This window comes from Gobius niger (genome assembly GCF_951799975.1).
Source record: "Gobius niger genome assembly, chromosome: 8".
NCBI lineage: Eukaryota > Metazoa > Chordata > Actinopteri > Gobiiformes > Gobiidae > Gobius > Gobius niger.
Genome location: NC_136859.1, coordinates 12477486 through 12494123, shown reverse-complemented (window position 1 = coordinate 12494123; position 16638 = coordinate 12477486). Strand labels below are relative to the sequence as shown.

The window sequence follows — 16638 nt, the reverse complement described above, 5'->3', positions numbered from 1 at the left end:
TGTCTATTGTCCACAGCAGGGGAAGGCAACGTCAGGCCCGGGGGCCAAATCTGACCCTCCAGCATAGAACCTTTGGCCATCAAGATGATTTTGAGAAATATTATTACTTGCTTTAACGTTATGGAGTTTAACCTTAACCAAGTACATTTTCTCCAGTTCAGCTTTCCCCAAATGTAAAAGCTTCTCGACCGGAGCTAACAGCCTAAAACTGATGTGCGATTTTTGATTCACTTTTTTGACATTTTTTTTGCTCCATGTTTGTTGTATATTTGTTGCTTTTCTTGTTGCATTTTTTGTCACTCTTTTGATTCTTTTTTTTTAAAGAAGCTTTTTAGATTTTGGGAAGGTCGAACTGGAGAAAATGTCTTCGGTTAAGTACTGTAAAAATGTGAGAAATACCTTCAATTACTTAAAGGGGGGTATTATGCAAAATCGACTTTTTCAAGCTTTACATCATGTTATTATGTCATTCCCTCATTAAAAACATGCCTGAAGTGTTGCCTTGGCACATTCACGTATTTTTGAGTAATCTGTAAAAACTCTGATGGCAGCCATTTTAGGGATAGGTTTGCCTGAGTCCTCCTAGGAACGCCCCCACCTCCTGGAGACGCCTCCGAGCTTTCGTCACCAGCCGAGTAACCAACCACTGCTCCTCAGCAGAACCCCCTCCCCACTGATGCCACAGACAGCGTGTGGACGGGGCGTGTCAGAGAGGGTCAGAGGTTCTTAAAGAGACAGAGGCCTATTTCAAGACATTCACTACAGCCATTTTGAGAGAGCAATTTTATACAAGGCAGTTATTCTAATTTACTGCATTTACAGACCTACAGAAGGTTTGGTCATCATCAGTGCTATGTGATTGAAAAAAGCATAATACCCCCTTTTTAAAAATGTCCAATCAGAACCCCAAAATAGGTCATATATCATGCACAGCACTGTCATTTGTAGAAAGTGGTGCTTGACTTTTGGCTAAAATTGTCAGGTTTGGCCCTTGGTCTTTTTACCATGCAGAAAATCGTCCCTCCATCAAGCAAACTTGCCTACCCCTGGTCTACAGAAAATCAATTTGCCATAACTTCATAACAATAAAATAATTATTATATTACATGAACATGTTCTTATAACGAGGGAAATAGGCGTCCAATCAGAGCGCAAGGTTGGTAGTGAGCTTAGTTAGAAGTTATTGATGTCCCGAATGGGCGATAGGTAACGGGACATTATGACGTTACGGCTCCACTCACTACAGACGCCCCGTGCAGCAAACCCAGCGCCCCCGTGTGCTGTTGTTAGCATTAGCCGGCTAGCGCTGTTGTCATAGATGCCGAAAGGATGGAGGGCAGTGAGAGGTAAGAGTGAAATGCTGCTTGTGGCTTTAATTGTTCAGTCGGATGTGCAGCCTGCATTGTCGATCCGAAAGTATAATCTCGATCGTTGATGTTTTTTGTTTCGCATGTTTGTGAGCAGGTTAATCACAATAAACATTGTCCGGGCTAAAGCAACGCTAACATGTTAGCCCTCGTCCCAAATCATTTAGATTTTCTTTTCAGTGGCCATACTGGTGTAGATTAAAATGATTATCTCTCTGCCTTCAGCACTCTAGCTGCAAATGCCGTTTAAAGGCATCTTTATTTGTCAAGTTTACTCATAAAAATACAGTTTAAGGTTGCCATAAAGTTATAATAACCACCGTTGATCGTCACTTAACGTTTAAGTATTACCACATGTTTTGATCAGTATAACACTGACTTTTACATTATATCTGGAGCAAACCATTTATTTCTCAATGCTTTTCTCCTGCCTGTTTTAGTATGGAAGTGGATGACTGGAACTCCAGTGTGGAGGAAGAGCTGGGGATTTCTCTGGCTGAGTTGAAACAGTGGATAGAAGAGGCTGTGGAGAAGAGTGAGATTGTGCAAAAGAAGAAAGCCGAACTCAAAGAACTTGAAGAATCTATTGAGAAGAAGGAGGAAGAAAACGCAATAACTGAATCTCTGCTGAAAGATGCCAACCAGTGAGTACATTTATTTTTTAGGACCCTGACAAAGTTTCATCTCTGTACTGCTCAATTTGTCATTTTGCTGGCAAGTTTTGTGCTGCTAGTTGTGTTTTTTGTATAGATTTGGTTCACTTTAATTAAAAAAAAACATAATTTTATCCAAATTAGGTTCATTCTAGATCGTTTTTCCCCCAACCTAGCCCTGATTTAATCTTGATCCAGGCCTGGTGGTATTACATTACATTCTTTTTGCTCAAAAAAATGTCCAATTTGCTTTTGAATAACGAAATTTCCCCTAATTTCTGTGGCAAGGTCAAATATTTTATGAGGTGGTATGAAAAGTTGGAGAGCATGACGGGTCTATAAGTGTAATAATGGTTTATATCTGTTACTAACATGCAATAAATATAATATCGAGTTTGATGTTTTACACAACAGCAACATAAGAAGAAATATTTGCAGTATAATCTGGTTTTATTGAAAAGCCTAACCTTGCCACTGTGATCCCAGCTAGATCAGCGCTAATGAACATTTGATATGTTTTGCAAAAATGTCAAGAATCCCATAACATATTAAGGTGTTGTTTTTTTTGTCAGTATCGCCCACCTTTACAGAATGAAAAAATGAAAGCACAAGGTCTTTCTGTCACAGCATCGTTTTTTTGGACAAGCGTTTTAACTGAAGGTCATCAACTCGGAGATGTTAATTTATTAATGATGTCTGGCTTTGTCTTCAGATCAGTGCATGAATGTGAAATGTTGGTGCGAGCGACCTACCAACAGAATGGCCTGGTGTACGTGAGCAGCTCGGAGGAGGAAGGCGGCGGTGAAGGGCCACTGTCGTCTGAGGTCATCGAGATCGACGATGATGATGATGACGACGTGATCGCTGTGGGCTGCTGTAAGTCCGAAAGCTGCAGTTAGGCATTTAATGTTGTTTTGTTTTGTTTTTTCATGTATGTTTTTCTGGACAATTGTGTTTTAGTGGTTCCTCCCAAGACACCTATTGCTTCACCGGTAAGAAAATGTGTATTAAAACTGAATATTTAACTGCTCCATAAACACGTTTGATGATAATCCCACCCCCTATTCCAGCCAGACAATTTAAAGGAATAGGCCACCGTTTTTACATACTGAGATATGTTCTTACCTTAGCTTTTACGAGTTCTTTAGGACCTGTCTGATCTTCACCCGTGCCTTCAATCACGTAAACACAGCGCACAGTGCTCTCCCCCTCTCCTCTATTTAAAAATGGTTACGTGAAGTGTTACACTACAAAGTATAATTACACAAAATTAAACAAGGTGGATTTTCTAAGCGGATAAAAGAGGGAACTATATTGTAAGGCGTAATCCTTAATTACTTAGGTTTCCTGTTGCTTTATCTTTGGCAATTCAAGACTACTCACAAAAAAGTGTTAAAATGTGGTATGGTGTTTCACACCTGCCCCCTGCTGGCCAGCCTGCACACCTGCGCAAGTAAACTGAGCAGCGCGGCCTGATGACATCATCACACAGCGCTGTTTGTTTTTCTGTCAGGCAAAAGCATGAGCCATAGCACGTGAAATGTGAAGGGAAAATAATCCCAGCAGCCTGAAATAATGCAAGTCTGCTTTGCAAAAAAAAAAATAATAATAATATTTTATTTAAAAAAAAGATTATACTAATTTGTAATTTAGTGTAAAAATCGATATCGTAATCGAATTTTGATTAATTGCACAGCCCTAATGTACAGTATCACTAAATATGGTGTTTCTTCACATGACAGATGAAAGATGCCTCAGCAGCTCTGCAGAAAAGCACTCAACACGTCCAGCAGTTAGTCCAGTTTGTCAACAAGACAACACCAGGACCTTCACTTGGCAGACCGTTAGGTAAGGACACCTGGCATATAACTACTACAGATTAACTATAACAAGAACAATGGAATTTTTTGTGTTTGTTATGTGAGCGCTTATTCAAATCCTGTTCTTCTGTGTTCACCCTGAAGCACCGGCCGTGATTGTATCTCAGATCCCCTCTCAGTCAGTGCAGCAGTCGAGCCACACAAACATCAAAGAGTACGAGCTCAAAGTCGGGATGGTCGTCCTGGGAAAGAAGCGCACCAAGATCTGGCACACGGGCACACTGCTCACTGCCGTGCCTTCGTCTGGCGGTGAGATTGTTCTACTAGTTTGCAACAACATTTGTTTGGATATAGAAATAGATTAATTTATTTATTTATTTGCTATGTTGAAGTCTGAAACTGAAAATGTTTTTTTTTTTTTAAATCTTACTAAGTACTAAGTAACTTGTTTACCTTAATAAATCCTTTCCGTAGTCGTTTTGGGGGTAATACAAGTGTTAAGGGGATGAATGGGGGGGTCTTTCATTTCTCCCAGTGTCTCTGGCTAGAAAAACACACTTGCAACTTTCCCTGCTCTGACCCGGAGTCACCAATACACACTAATGGAATCACAGGTTAACAGGCAAAGCTAACTGCGGGCTAACGCCACTTAAGCAGTATTTACAGCCTGTGAAATATATGATCTCCATTGTGTAATTGGATGTACAATATCCCTCTCTCCCTTTTTCTGTCAGCGTAGTATTTACTCTCACGGACAATTAATGAGTAAAAAAACGCAACATGCTACGACACCTGCAGTGGCGCTTATGGACACTAGGGGCATAAGTTACTTAGTACTGCTTTAAAAAAAAAAAAAAACTTCACTTACAGTTACATATAGGCAGTATCTGTCTATGTCATGAATGAAATTCACCACTGACCTTAACATTAAGGAATGACCAAAAACAGCACAGCTATTGTCGGGAGCAACTGAAACCTTTGTATTTTTATGCATTTTTGCGGGACAATTGGTTTAGAAATTTTACTGATGGAAAAAAATGCTAATGATTTGTGTATCCAACTACTGCAAAATAAATAATGAAAATAAAACTTTCCGAACCTACATTCTAATTGATTTTACAATATTAATAAGTATGACTGTAATGTGTTCATTTTTTATTTGTTTAATGTTAAGATGGCCTGGAAAAGTATAAAGTGAAGTTCGACAAAGGCAAGAGTCTCCTCTCCGGAAATCATATTGCTTTCACCTTCAACCCAATACTGGAAAACCTGTACGTCGGCGCCCGTGTCGTCGCCAAGTACAAGGATGGGAGCTCCGAGTGGCTTTATGCTGGCATAGTCGCTGAAATGCCGAGCAATAAGAATCGTATGAGGTCAGTAGACGTAATGTTCTCTGCATTTGATAGACTGTTACTTAACTGCCCGGTGCACCGTAGGCATGTAGAGCAGCAGCAAAGCCCCTCCACCTCCTCCAGTCCTTTGCCTTTTTCTGCAGAAAGCGACAGGTGAGGTTATTATTATCCTTGATCTCAGCCTCCACTGTCCGCCTACAGGTGGTCTTGGGGTGTTGTCTCTTCCGTTTGCCTTCAGGAGTCCAGAAGAAAGCTGTTTTGGTGATAGGGTCAGGTTCCTTCCTTAGAGTATGTCCCAACCAAGTTCATCATCTCTTCATTATCACAGTAACCATTTCATTCTGAGTGCATTTGGTAAGGAGAGCTTGATTGGATTGTTTTTCTTGTCAACAAATTCTTGAGATCATCAAACGACTTGTGTGGAAGACGGCTAGTAATGTTTTTTATTAGGTCTGTCGTTTTAATCGGACATACAGCATGTGATGGATGGATTTTATTCACTTTAAACAGGTTCCTGGTTTTCTTTGATGATGGTTATGCATCATATGTGGGAATACGGGATCTCTATCCAATATGCCGACCATGTAAGTGAACACTAAATATTTTTCTGGTCAGTAGTAAAAACCTTATACCTTTTTTTTTTTACCTGGTTTCACAGTGAACCGCACATGGGAAGACATTGAAGATGCATCATGCCGAGACTTTATTGAGGAGTACATTACCGCCTATCCAAGCAGGCCAATGGTGCTTCTGAAAGTCGGGCAGATTATCAAAACTGAATGGGAGGGAACTTGGTGGAAAAGCAGGGTCGAGGAAGTGGAAGGAAGCTTGGTTAAAATCTTGTTTTTGGTGAGCTTTTAACCTTGTTTTAATGTTATAGCCTCATCAAAAACAGACCTGGAGTGGCATCATGCTTCATTTTGTTTTCACCACTCAAAACGCCAGCCCACGCTCCGACATACGGCGCACAGAGGGGCCCATGAAATGCTATACAAACTATTAATTTTGGGTGAACATATTCTAATATACTTATGTTGATGATGGTTGACAGGATGATAAGAGAAGTGAGTGGATCTACAGAGGTTCAACGCGGTTAGAGCCTATGTTCAACCTCCGAATGACCGCACAGGAGAAGAAGCTCGCTGGCCACCAGAGGACACGGCCCAACATGGGTAATGAAGCACTCATCCTTTTATTCTTATATTGTATAATTGTATAATGGTCACTTTTCTGGGTTTGTGTTCTACAGTATGTATAAAGAATTTAAATGGATTGTTTTCCATGTTCAAAAAGTGCTTTAAATTGATAGTGTGAAGGCTGGAAGTGAGCACTCAACATTTGATATTTCTTTTATGTATACAGGAAAAGCCCATGTGCAATACTACATCTATTCCTATTTTCGTACACAAATATAATGTATTTGTAATCTGCAGGTGCACTGAGGACCAAGGGCCCCGTGGTTCAGTACACCAGTGAGGGCGCACTGGGGGCGTCTCCTGTCAAGACGCCGCAGCCCTCCTTCATCCAGCCCGCACCAACACAAATGCACTCGCCTCCGCAAATCCTGCAGCCTCCACAGCTACAGCCAACCACCACACTGCTCACACCCCAGCCGGTACAACCTCCACGTGTCGAGTAAGTCTATGCAAAACTGGGCCTGACCGATATGGATCTTCGGGGTCCGATTCCAATACCGATATGAAGGGGGTTGGCATGGTCGATAGCCAATGTATAGGGCGATATCATAAGTAATTTCATTAACACATTTATTTTTCAATCTCTCAAATAGCTTATAGTTAAAGAGGCTAGATGCAAGTTGGCCATTGAATACTCACTACTGCCACCTCAGGTCATACGTGTAACTGCACCTTCTATATTAAGCTCGTGCATGACGACAATTTGGACCAAAGTAACAAGGTGACAGTGCAGGATTTTAGAGGCAGTTGTGGTGAATAGGTCTCCAATAGAGGCGACAGATATGCAACACTGACATTTTTGTCCGAATGTTTAAAAATATCTGGTCTATAATCCTGTGTATTATGCTTGTAAATGTGTCAGTGTTGAACTGTGACAGTAGGGGGCGCTGTATATTAGTTCTTAGTCTCTACTTCAGAGGGAGCTTGTTTGAAAGACTGAAACAGTAAGTTTGTCTCTTAAGGTTCCTAAATTGTAAGCAACATAAGATATATAAAATAGGTGATAGACCTCTATCACTTTTCGTTCTGATAATATCGGCCTTTTTGTCGTCTAATATCGAAAATGCCCAAATATCCGCCAATATATCGGTCGTGCCCTAATGCAAAACCACTGTCCAAATAAATATGATAGCTGGTAACAAATATGCCATTAGTCCATTGATGACCTAGATAAGGATTCTGTTTATTCAGCTCACCTCTTTCTTTGGACCAATAACGTTTCTAAACATGTTATAGAGGATCTTGACCAGGAAGTGTACGAAAGCGAATTGACAATGAAGGTGACGATGTAAAACTAACCAAATGTCTGTGCAACTTGTCGTTTGTAAAGTTCCAAGCATCAGATGGCAAAGAAAAGCACCTCTCCATTTGTCCCTGGGGTCGGTGGCACACACGCCTCCAAAGTTATGCAGTCTCTCGCTAGCAGTCCCAGCAGCAGCATCTTGTCACCGTGAGTCTGCCTCAGTGCTTTTGTTCAGTATCTAAAACTGTTATGTTAATTTAAGTCTGAATAAAGCATAAAATGGGAGTTGAACATCTGGCCTTTATCTACAGGCCGAAGTTGCTAAGCCCTCCAAGTACCTACCAGCGTCCCCAGCCCATCATGCCCATCCTGCCCAACTCTCCCATCATGAGCCACGCCGTCGCCACCATCCCGCACCAGCCTTCGTACCGCGCCCCCTCCGATCGCGTCTTCTACTTTGTGCACACCTGTCAGGCGTCCTGCCTCAATCGAATCCGGCCAACGAAACTGGACCAGCACAGAGGGAAGAACCCCCTCCTCGTGCCTCTGCTGTACGATTTCAGACGCATGACGGGACGGCGTAAAGTCAATCGGAAGGTGCGTTTGAGCAAACTGTGCATATTGTTTTGCCATATTATGCTTTTGGCCGTGTTAAAATGTTGTTCTGTCATCCAAAAACATACCTGGAGTTGTGTTTGTAGTCGCTTTACAATCCTTGGGTAATCTTTAGATCTTCACATAGGGGCATTCAAAACAATTGAATGAATGTGCCAAAATCAAAGCCTTAAATGTCATTGATTCAAACTGGCACTAAAGCTGCATTTTTTGGAAAATTATGAATTTCTTTTTACCCAGTTAATTGAAAATACCAAAATTATCTTCTAAAACATGTTCATTTGCCGTTTTGGCTGAAATTTACCAAATGTTTTTTGCTAAAAAGGCAAGAGGGCAAGTTTATTTGTAGAGCACAATTCATACACAGGGCAATTCAAAGTGCTTCACAATTGAACATTGAGCAGATAAAATCAATAAAACATCAACATAAAGTTGGCTCTTTCCTCTCTTAAGAAATTAAATATGTGCAGCTTTTTTCCTCTTTGTCTCTGTAGCATTAAAATATAGTATGTGGGCATTAAATGGCATCAAAAATCATTAAATTGGACTTTCTTCTGCCTGTATAAACCCTGTTCTCCAGTGGCTATTCTGTGTGTGTCAGCATCCGCCATGACAAGAAGCGTCTGAATAGGGCTGTCAGTTAGGAAGGAGGTTTGGAAAGGATCCTCAATGCTAACTATCATAACTCTTTTAGCATAGGCGATTAGGAGCTATGTGCCATCCCACAAGCCACTGCGCCTCCAATCCCCCCATTTTTTATTTCTGTGATGAGGCTGTATGTGTGGAAGGTAAATCTGAAACAGCTTTTTATCATCTGTTTTCTGTGTGGCTTCATATCGTTAATGCTGATATCGTCTTGCTAAGCTTAGTCCTTTCATCACAGAGTAAAATCACGTGCCAAAGCTTCAACAGCTCCTAGAAACAGCTGCGCGGAAAAGGCGAGCAAGAGGAGGGGAAGTAGGGAGAGGCTTAGTGAAACTACTGGTTATTTTGTTCCAGCTGTTTTAGATCAATATTGCATTTTCTAACCAACAAAGTGTAAGGAAGATTTAGCGATAAATGCCTGCAGAAAGTATAATAGCCTTTAACAAAGCAGGGTACAGAAGAAGGAGACTAAAGTCAGGTATGAACTAACCACCAGCCTCTTCTCTGCACAGATGTCCTTCCATGTGATTTATAAAACTCCGTGTGGGCTGTGTCTCCGCACCATGGCTGAGATCCAGAAGTACCTGTTCATGACGGATTGTGACTTCATATTTTTGGAAATGTTCTGCCTGGACCCCTATGTTCTGGTGGACCGGCCTTTCCATCCACAGAGGCCGTATTATTACATCGCAGACATCACCAGAGGGAGAGAGGACGTCCCGCTGTCGTGTGTGAATGAGATCGACGGCACTCCGCCACCGAAAGTTGCCTACAGTAAGTACAGCTGCCGTGTAAGTAATGTTAAACGGTAAATAATCCTCTCCTCCTCAAATTTGGTTAGGTCGTCTTCATGTCATTAAAGGGACTAGATCAGGAGTGTCCAAACTACGGCCCATGGGCCAACTGCGGCCCGCGGCCCACTTTTAATTGGCCCACTGCCGTTTCTAAAAATATAATATAATATATATATATTTTTGCTTTAATTGAATACATATGAAATAAATGAAAATCCATTAAAAGAAAGCTGTGATGAAGGCTGTTTTTTTTTTACTTATATATATATATATATATATATATACGCATATTCAATTAAAAAGCATAGTTAACATTTTATTGAACTTGCTAACTTTAATACAATAGAGGGGAAATTATATATCTGACCTCTACTGATTGCAGCCCAGTTGTGTGTATATTTTTCTGTATGTGGCCCTCAGTGAAAAAAAGTTTGGACACCCCTGGACTAGATGGAAGTTGATGTTTTTATACTCACTACTGCCACCTCAGGTCTTATGTGTAATTGCAGTTTCTATATTAAGCTCGTGCATGACAGCACTTAGGACCCGAATTAACACCTTTTTGAGCGACAGTGCAGGATTTTAGAGCCAGTTGTGGTGAACAGGTCTGGGCTCATTCTACACATTAGCACATTGCTGGAACATGTAGGGGGAGGAAAATACATAAACTCCATCTAGTCCCTTTAACCAACACTTTTGGTCAAAAACTATTTAAACAAGTTAAAAATATGCGTTTTCTTTTCCAGGTAAAGAGAGAATTCCTGAGGACGGCGTCTACATCAACACCAGCTCAGATTTCCTGGTTGGGTGTAACTGTACCGATGGCTGTCAGGACAAGTTAGTTCCTCGCTGTAACGGCTCACGATAATCTCTCTTCTCCTGTTTGCGGTTTGACTTTTGCCGTCATGTTTTATTGCAGATCCAAATGCTCTTGCCACCAGCTGACCCTGCAGGCGACCGGGTGCACCCCGGGAGCACAGATCAATCAGAACGCTGGATTTTTACACAAACGACTTGAGGAGTGTCTGCCCACTGGGTGAGATATTACATTCAAGGCCAAGAGTCAATTGGACTTTGGTGATGTTTGGGGCATGGTTTATTTATTTTGTTTGCATGCAGTATGTAGTTTAGGCTAAATTCCATATAACAATATATTTACACCTCCATATATTTATAATTTAAGTGTTATTGGTGAAAACAAATAAATAAATCTCTTAATGTAGAATTCTTCACTGCTAAAATTATACATGTTCATATCCCTGACTATGACGATATAAAGATAGATACTTAATTGATGTCACAGATGTCACAAAATGTATGTTTTATTATGTATTTAAGTTATGTATGTAAGTTATTGTTCCTAAAAATCAAGCTTTTATAACAAATGTATTCATTGTGTAACCTCTTCTCATCTAAAGAAACCACAAAGTGTTCTGATTTCAGCTATTGATTCATTCTTAAAGAGAGGGTATTATGCTTTTTTCAATCACATAGCACCAGTCTAGAGCACACTACAATGATGACGAAACCTTCTGTTGGTCTGTAAATGCAGTAAATTAAAACTGCCTTGTATAAAATTGCTCTCTCAAAATGGCTGTAGTGAATGTCTTGAAATAGGCCTCTGTCTCTTTAAGAACCTCTGAGCCTTTCCGACACGCCCCCTCCACACGCTGTCTGTGGCATCAGTGAGGAGGGGGTTCTGCTGAGGAGCAGTGGTTGGTTACTCGGCTGGTGACGGAAGCTCGGAGGCGTCTCCGGGAGGTGGAGGCGTTCCTAGGAGGACTCAGGCAAACCTATCCCTAAAATGGCTGCCATCAGAGTTTTTACAGACACTCAAAAATACGTGAATGTGCCAAGGCAACACTTCAGGCATGTTTTTAATGAGGGAATGACATAATAATATGATGTAAAGCTTGAAAAAGTCGATTTTGCATAATACCCCCCCTTTAAACATTAGCACTTAGCACTTAGTAGTCATTCAAAAATACTGGCTCTTTTAAAGCAGTACTAAGTAACTCATGCCCCTAGAGGCCATAAGCGCCACTGCGGGTCTCGTAGCATGTTGCGATTTTTTCTTTTTACTCATTAATTGTCCGCAAGAGTAAATACTACGCTGACAGAAAAGACAAAGGGAGAGAGGGATATTGCACATATATTTTTCACTCAAACCTGGCTGTAGATACTGTGAGTGGTGCCAGCCCGCAGTTAGCTTTGCCCGTTAGCCTGTTAGCTTCTTCTTCATGATTCCATTAGTGTGTATTGGTGACTCCGACCCGTTGGCAGCGAAGTTGCAATTGTGGTTTTCTGGCCAGAGACACCAGGGGGAGATGAAATACTCTCCAATCATCCCATTTACACTTGTATTACCCCCAGAGGGACTACGAAAAGGTTATTAGTACTGCTTTAATATAAAGTTTTCATTACACCAGCCACACAACGCAAAAATATCTCATACGTGATTGATTAAAGGCTCTTTAAAGGCAGACTGATATTTACACTTAATAAAATCTTGAGCCACAACTAATAAAAAGAGGATGCAACTGTCTGACCAATTATTTTCAGTGGATTTGGCCCTGACTTTAGTGTAAAAAGTTTTCACTTGTTGCCTGCTCCATTGTTGGGCTGGGTCTTTGTTCGAGGGAGTTCTGGGTAAAATTGAAAAAAAAACAATTTTCTCTTTTCACAATTGAGATCTGGTTCGAACCGTTCACCTTAAAGAGCCGTTCATGAATGTCACATCAGTAGCACTTAGCAATTATGAACCTTTTCCAAACATTGTTCATTATTTATTGTGTCCTTTTATTTTCTACCCAGGATTTATGAGTGTAATAAGATGTGCAGATGTTGTCCGCAAAAGTGCACAAACCGATTGGTGCAGCACGGTTTGCAAGTGCGTCTACAGCTCTTCAAAACGCAGAACAAAGGCTGGGGCATCCGCTGTCTGGACGACGTGGCAAAGGGCTCGTTCGTTTGTATTTACGCTGGTAAGAAACTATTTCCACAACAGCGTCCCTTATGGACTAACCTGAGTATACCTGACTGTCTATTGTCTCCCTTTCTATTCAAAGGTAAAATATTGACGGATGATTTTGCGGACAAAGAAGGACTGGAGATGGGCGACGAGTACTTCGCTAATCTGGACCATATCGAGAGTGTGGAAAACTTCAAAGAGGGCTATGAAAGCGAGGCCCATTGCTCCGACAGTGAAGGGAGCAGCGTGGACGTGTCCAGGATGAAAGTCCAGCCCTCTGCATTGGCATCGGGAAACCCTGTAGGACGCCCCTCGAAAAAAAGTACTGAACTGAATTACATGCTTTGTCATACCTTTGTTAAAATGGCCCTAGTATCTACATAAAGTTTCAAGTTCTTACTATAACAAACAGTGAACATGTGGCTTTCATGTTCTGATAAAATAGTGATAATACATAATATTGGCCTCCATCTTGCTTGGTGTAAACTTGTTGGCCTTCTCTCAGCCCGGGGTTCAAGCTCATCGGGGGACAGCAGCGGGGACAACGGTAAGGACTCAAAAAGTGAAGATGAGAGCGACAGCTCAGACGACACCTTTGTGAGAGAGAAGTACTTCAGCTCCAGCTCTGTGTGGAGGAGCTACACCACTCGCGGTCAGGCAAAAGGTAAGGACGGTCACTTTATGACTCATTTACTCATCTCATCTTTTTATGGAGAGGCGTAAGTGATATGGACTAAAGCAGACATGTCAGACTCAAGGGGGATGTTTTTTTGTTGGTCCCGAGATGACTTTAACTGCAGATAAACTAAAGACTTTTAGAACTACATTTCCCATAAGCCCCGGGGCAGGTCACTCTTCCCAGCGCTGTAGCAATGTTAATGGTGACAGGGAGGAGAAGATTTGGCTTTTTACGGGGGTTTCCCGCTCTTAAAGCTTTTTTTTAACAAAGAAATGGACAGAGGGAAAGAGGACGGAGAGCACGGACGCTTCTGAAACAGGTGGGAGAGACTGACTGAAGGCAAGGAGTGAAACTTTCTTTGTTCAGCTAATCATGTGTAGGTAAACTTTAAAGCTGCATGAAATTACAAAGCAAACATTGCAAATGGCAAGTTCAAACACTGTCTTAAAAGAGCGTAGGTCAGGTCGTAACTGTGTGTCTCGTGTGCTGTATCTGACACACGCCTCTTTCTCTCCATCTCTCTCCCAGAGCGTCATATAGCGCTCATTTGCTCACAACATTGAGCACAATGTTACGAACAGGGCACTTTTCAGCTGCAGTGAGTCACTGTTACAGAAACCTTAAGTGGGACAGATGAAAAGTCCAATGCAGGTCACTGTGTCATTAATTAGTAACACATGAATTAACATGAGCTTATTACAAAACCACAAATTGTCTGAGTCCAGTATTTCCAGCGCTGATGGTGCTGGAATTACTGGACTCTTTTCTCTTTGTGCTCAATCAAATTTGGATTCATTAATTTCCAATTAATTCAAAATAACAAGTGTAGCTTTTACGGCCATGATTCATGAATATATCAAGATCAAGCAAAAGAAAAAAATAATGTGTAATTGATTACACTGGAGTGGAAAACAAGTATTCTCTACTGCGCTCCTCCAAACTCCACACCAGGCACTGTAACTGCCACTTAATTAACCGCTGCTACTGACGTTTAAAAAGCCCCATGAAGATGAGAGGAACATTCAAAGCTGAGATTGCCATTGAGGACCCATTGCCGAGCCCTGACTCTGACTGTTCTTCTCCATTCTATATTTCAGGGAGTCAGGACGGGACCAGTAAGGACGGGATGGCCAGTAAGGACGGGATGGCCAGTAAGGACGGCATCACCAGTAAGGACGGGGTGGCCAGTAAGGACGGAATGAGCTCCAAGGGGGATAGTAAGCACAGTAAGCCTCCGTCGATGCCTGAGGAGTCTGGGAAAAGCAAAGTGGCGTCATGGCTCACCAACCAAGGACTGAAAAAGGTACAATTGCTCTTTTACTGTAATTTGCTTGGTGTCTGACTCGTGCTTTCCAAATAAACCTACCGTAACTTACTAATGTCTGTGGGTTAATATCTGTATTTTAATCCTCTTTCCTTCTTCCTGCAGGATTCTGGAGACGGAAAAAGGTGTGTGTGATTTACTGTTGATATTTTTGACCAAATGCCTTTGAAACCCTGCAACAGTCGCTTATGTGTTATTTGATCTGTTGCAGTGAAGTGAAGTCCGATCCTAAAAAGCAGGACGTGATGACACTGTCGGACAGCGATGATGTTCAGACCATCAGCTCCGGATCCGAAGAGAAAGAGAAAGACAAAGCCCCAAGTAGGAATTCATTATGACACAAAAAGGAAATGGTAAATGCATTGCCTGGAATTACCTAAACTTTGTTACTGTCCTGTGATTTAGCGGTGGTCAAAAAGCAGGTGGCGGTAAAATCGACCAGAGGACTCGCCCTGAAAAGCCACGGGATGATGGTGAAGAGCGGAGGAGCTGGAGCAGGAGGAGCGGGCGGACAGGGAGGGAAGCAGCAGGGCCAGAGTGGAGGAGGCAAAGACAGCGGCCCCAGGAACACGCGGTCGTTCTTTGACGGAGAAGAGTCGTGTTATATCATTGATGCAAAGCTTGAAGGCAATCTGGGACGGTACCTCAACGTAAGTGTAGCAAACACTGGATTTAAAGAGAGTTGAGGAACTCTCAATAATACACAATCCGGGCATAATGTTTCACTGATTGATACTATCGGTGAGTTCATGATTAATCGATTAATCATCATCAACTTAGTTGATTAAAAGAAATTCTAACAATTAATAGTTCAGCTGTTTAGGAGAAAGAAGATAAAGTACCATTCATGATCTATCGCAGGGGTGTCCAAACTTTTTTCACGGGGGGGCCACATGCTGAAGCGGGTTTAGGGCCATAGATCAGTGGTTAGTGCCGCAAAACCTTTGACTAGCAGAGGTTTATATTGTGCCCCTTATCTTTATTTATGCTTAAAACCTTCATGCCAGCTCTGTCTCACAATAAAATGTTAGTTGTTCGGTTAGAATTGTGTAGAATTACTACATTTCAATAAAAAGGACCTTCTCTGATGATGTGCACCGATTCAGCAGAAGAAGAAGACCAAAAATTCATCTGAGGGCTGCATTTGGCCCCCAGGCCGCACTTTGGACACTCCTGATCTATCGGAATAAACACAAAATTAAGTAAATGTTTCCTAAAATACAAAAGTTTTTTTTGTGATCAATTATTTTTTTGGTACTTTACACACAAATGTAAAGCTAATTTTACAATGAAAAGTGAATCCCCGGCTCATGTTCAAGTCCATCATTTTTGTTGCATTGTTCATACTTATGCTGCAGAGGCGACACATTCATTGATTAAAGAATGTGAACAAAATGTGCATCCTGCACATGCATCATGTGATGTTGCCGCCTCTCATTTCGCTCTTCACGTTGTATCTTACAGCACAGCTGCAGTCCCAACCTGTTTGTCCAAAATGTGTTTGTGGACACGCACGATCTGCGCTTTCCCTGGGTGGCATTCTTCGCCAGCAAGTAAGTAACGTTTGTGTAGTTGAGTTGTCAGTAATGCAGTAGACGGTAAAGCCGGTTTGTTAGTTTAAATGTCAAACCTTGGTCACATTATGTTCATGACTTGTTTCCAGGCGTATCCGGGCGGGCTCTGAGCTGACCTGGGATTATAACTACGAGGTGGGCAGTGTGGAGGGCAAGGTGCTGCTCTGCTGCTGTGGCTCCACCGAGTGCAGAGGGAGACTCCTGTGATCAACCACAGGAAGAAGCTCTTTATGTTTTATTGTTTTTTATTGTCCACTTGAATAAAATGTTTTTACATTAAATGTTTCTGAAGTAAAAGTTCTGTTTAAGAAATAAACTTGTATTTCCTAAAGAAAATAATCACATTGTATTGGTAAAGTAAAGAAAAAAAGAACCTTTGTGACACTTTACTGTATCTATGTTTAT

General features: G+C 41.6%; 1 protein-coding gene across 1 annotated transcript; it reads left to right on the top strand.

The window, feature by feature from the left end:
• Nucleotides 1-1808: 1808 nt before the first annotated feature.
• On the top strand, nucleotides 1809-16477 carry setdb1b (SET domain bifurcated histone lysine methyltransferase 1b; the record flags this gene model as incomplete). The annotated part of the gene is made up of 24 exons (XM_079562286.1): nucleotides 1809-2011; nucleotides 2733-2896; nucleotides 2981-3012; nucleotides 3763-3868; nucleotides 3985-4149; nucleotides 5015-5213; nucleotides 5703-5776; nucleotides 5851-6041; nucleotides 6244-6364; nucleotides 6626-6827; nucleotides 7719-7838; nucleotides 7943-8228; nucleotides 9404-9665; nucleotides 10432-10522; nucleotides 10605-10721; nucleotides 12500-12669; nucleotides 12754-12978; nucleotides 13162-13320; nucleotides 14433-14638; nucleotides 14765-14784; nucleotides 14871-14980; nucleotides 15065-15309; nucleotides 16124-16212; nucleotides 16323-16477. The coding sequence occupies 24 exons, from the start codon at nucleotides 1809-1811 to the stop codon at nucleotides 16438-16440; spliced, it is 3675 nt and encodes a 1224-aa protein (XP_079418412.1). The 3' UTR covers nucleotides 16441-16477.
• Nucleotides 16478-16638: the final 161 nt, after the last annotated feature.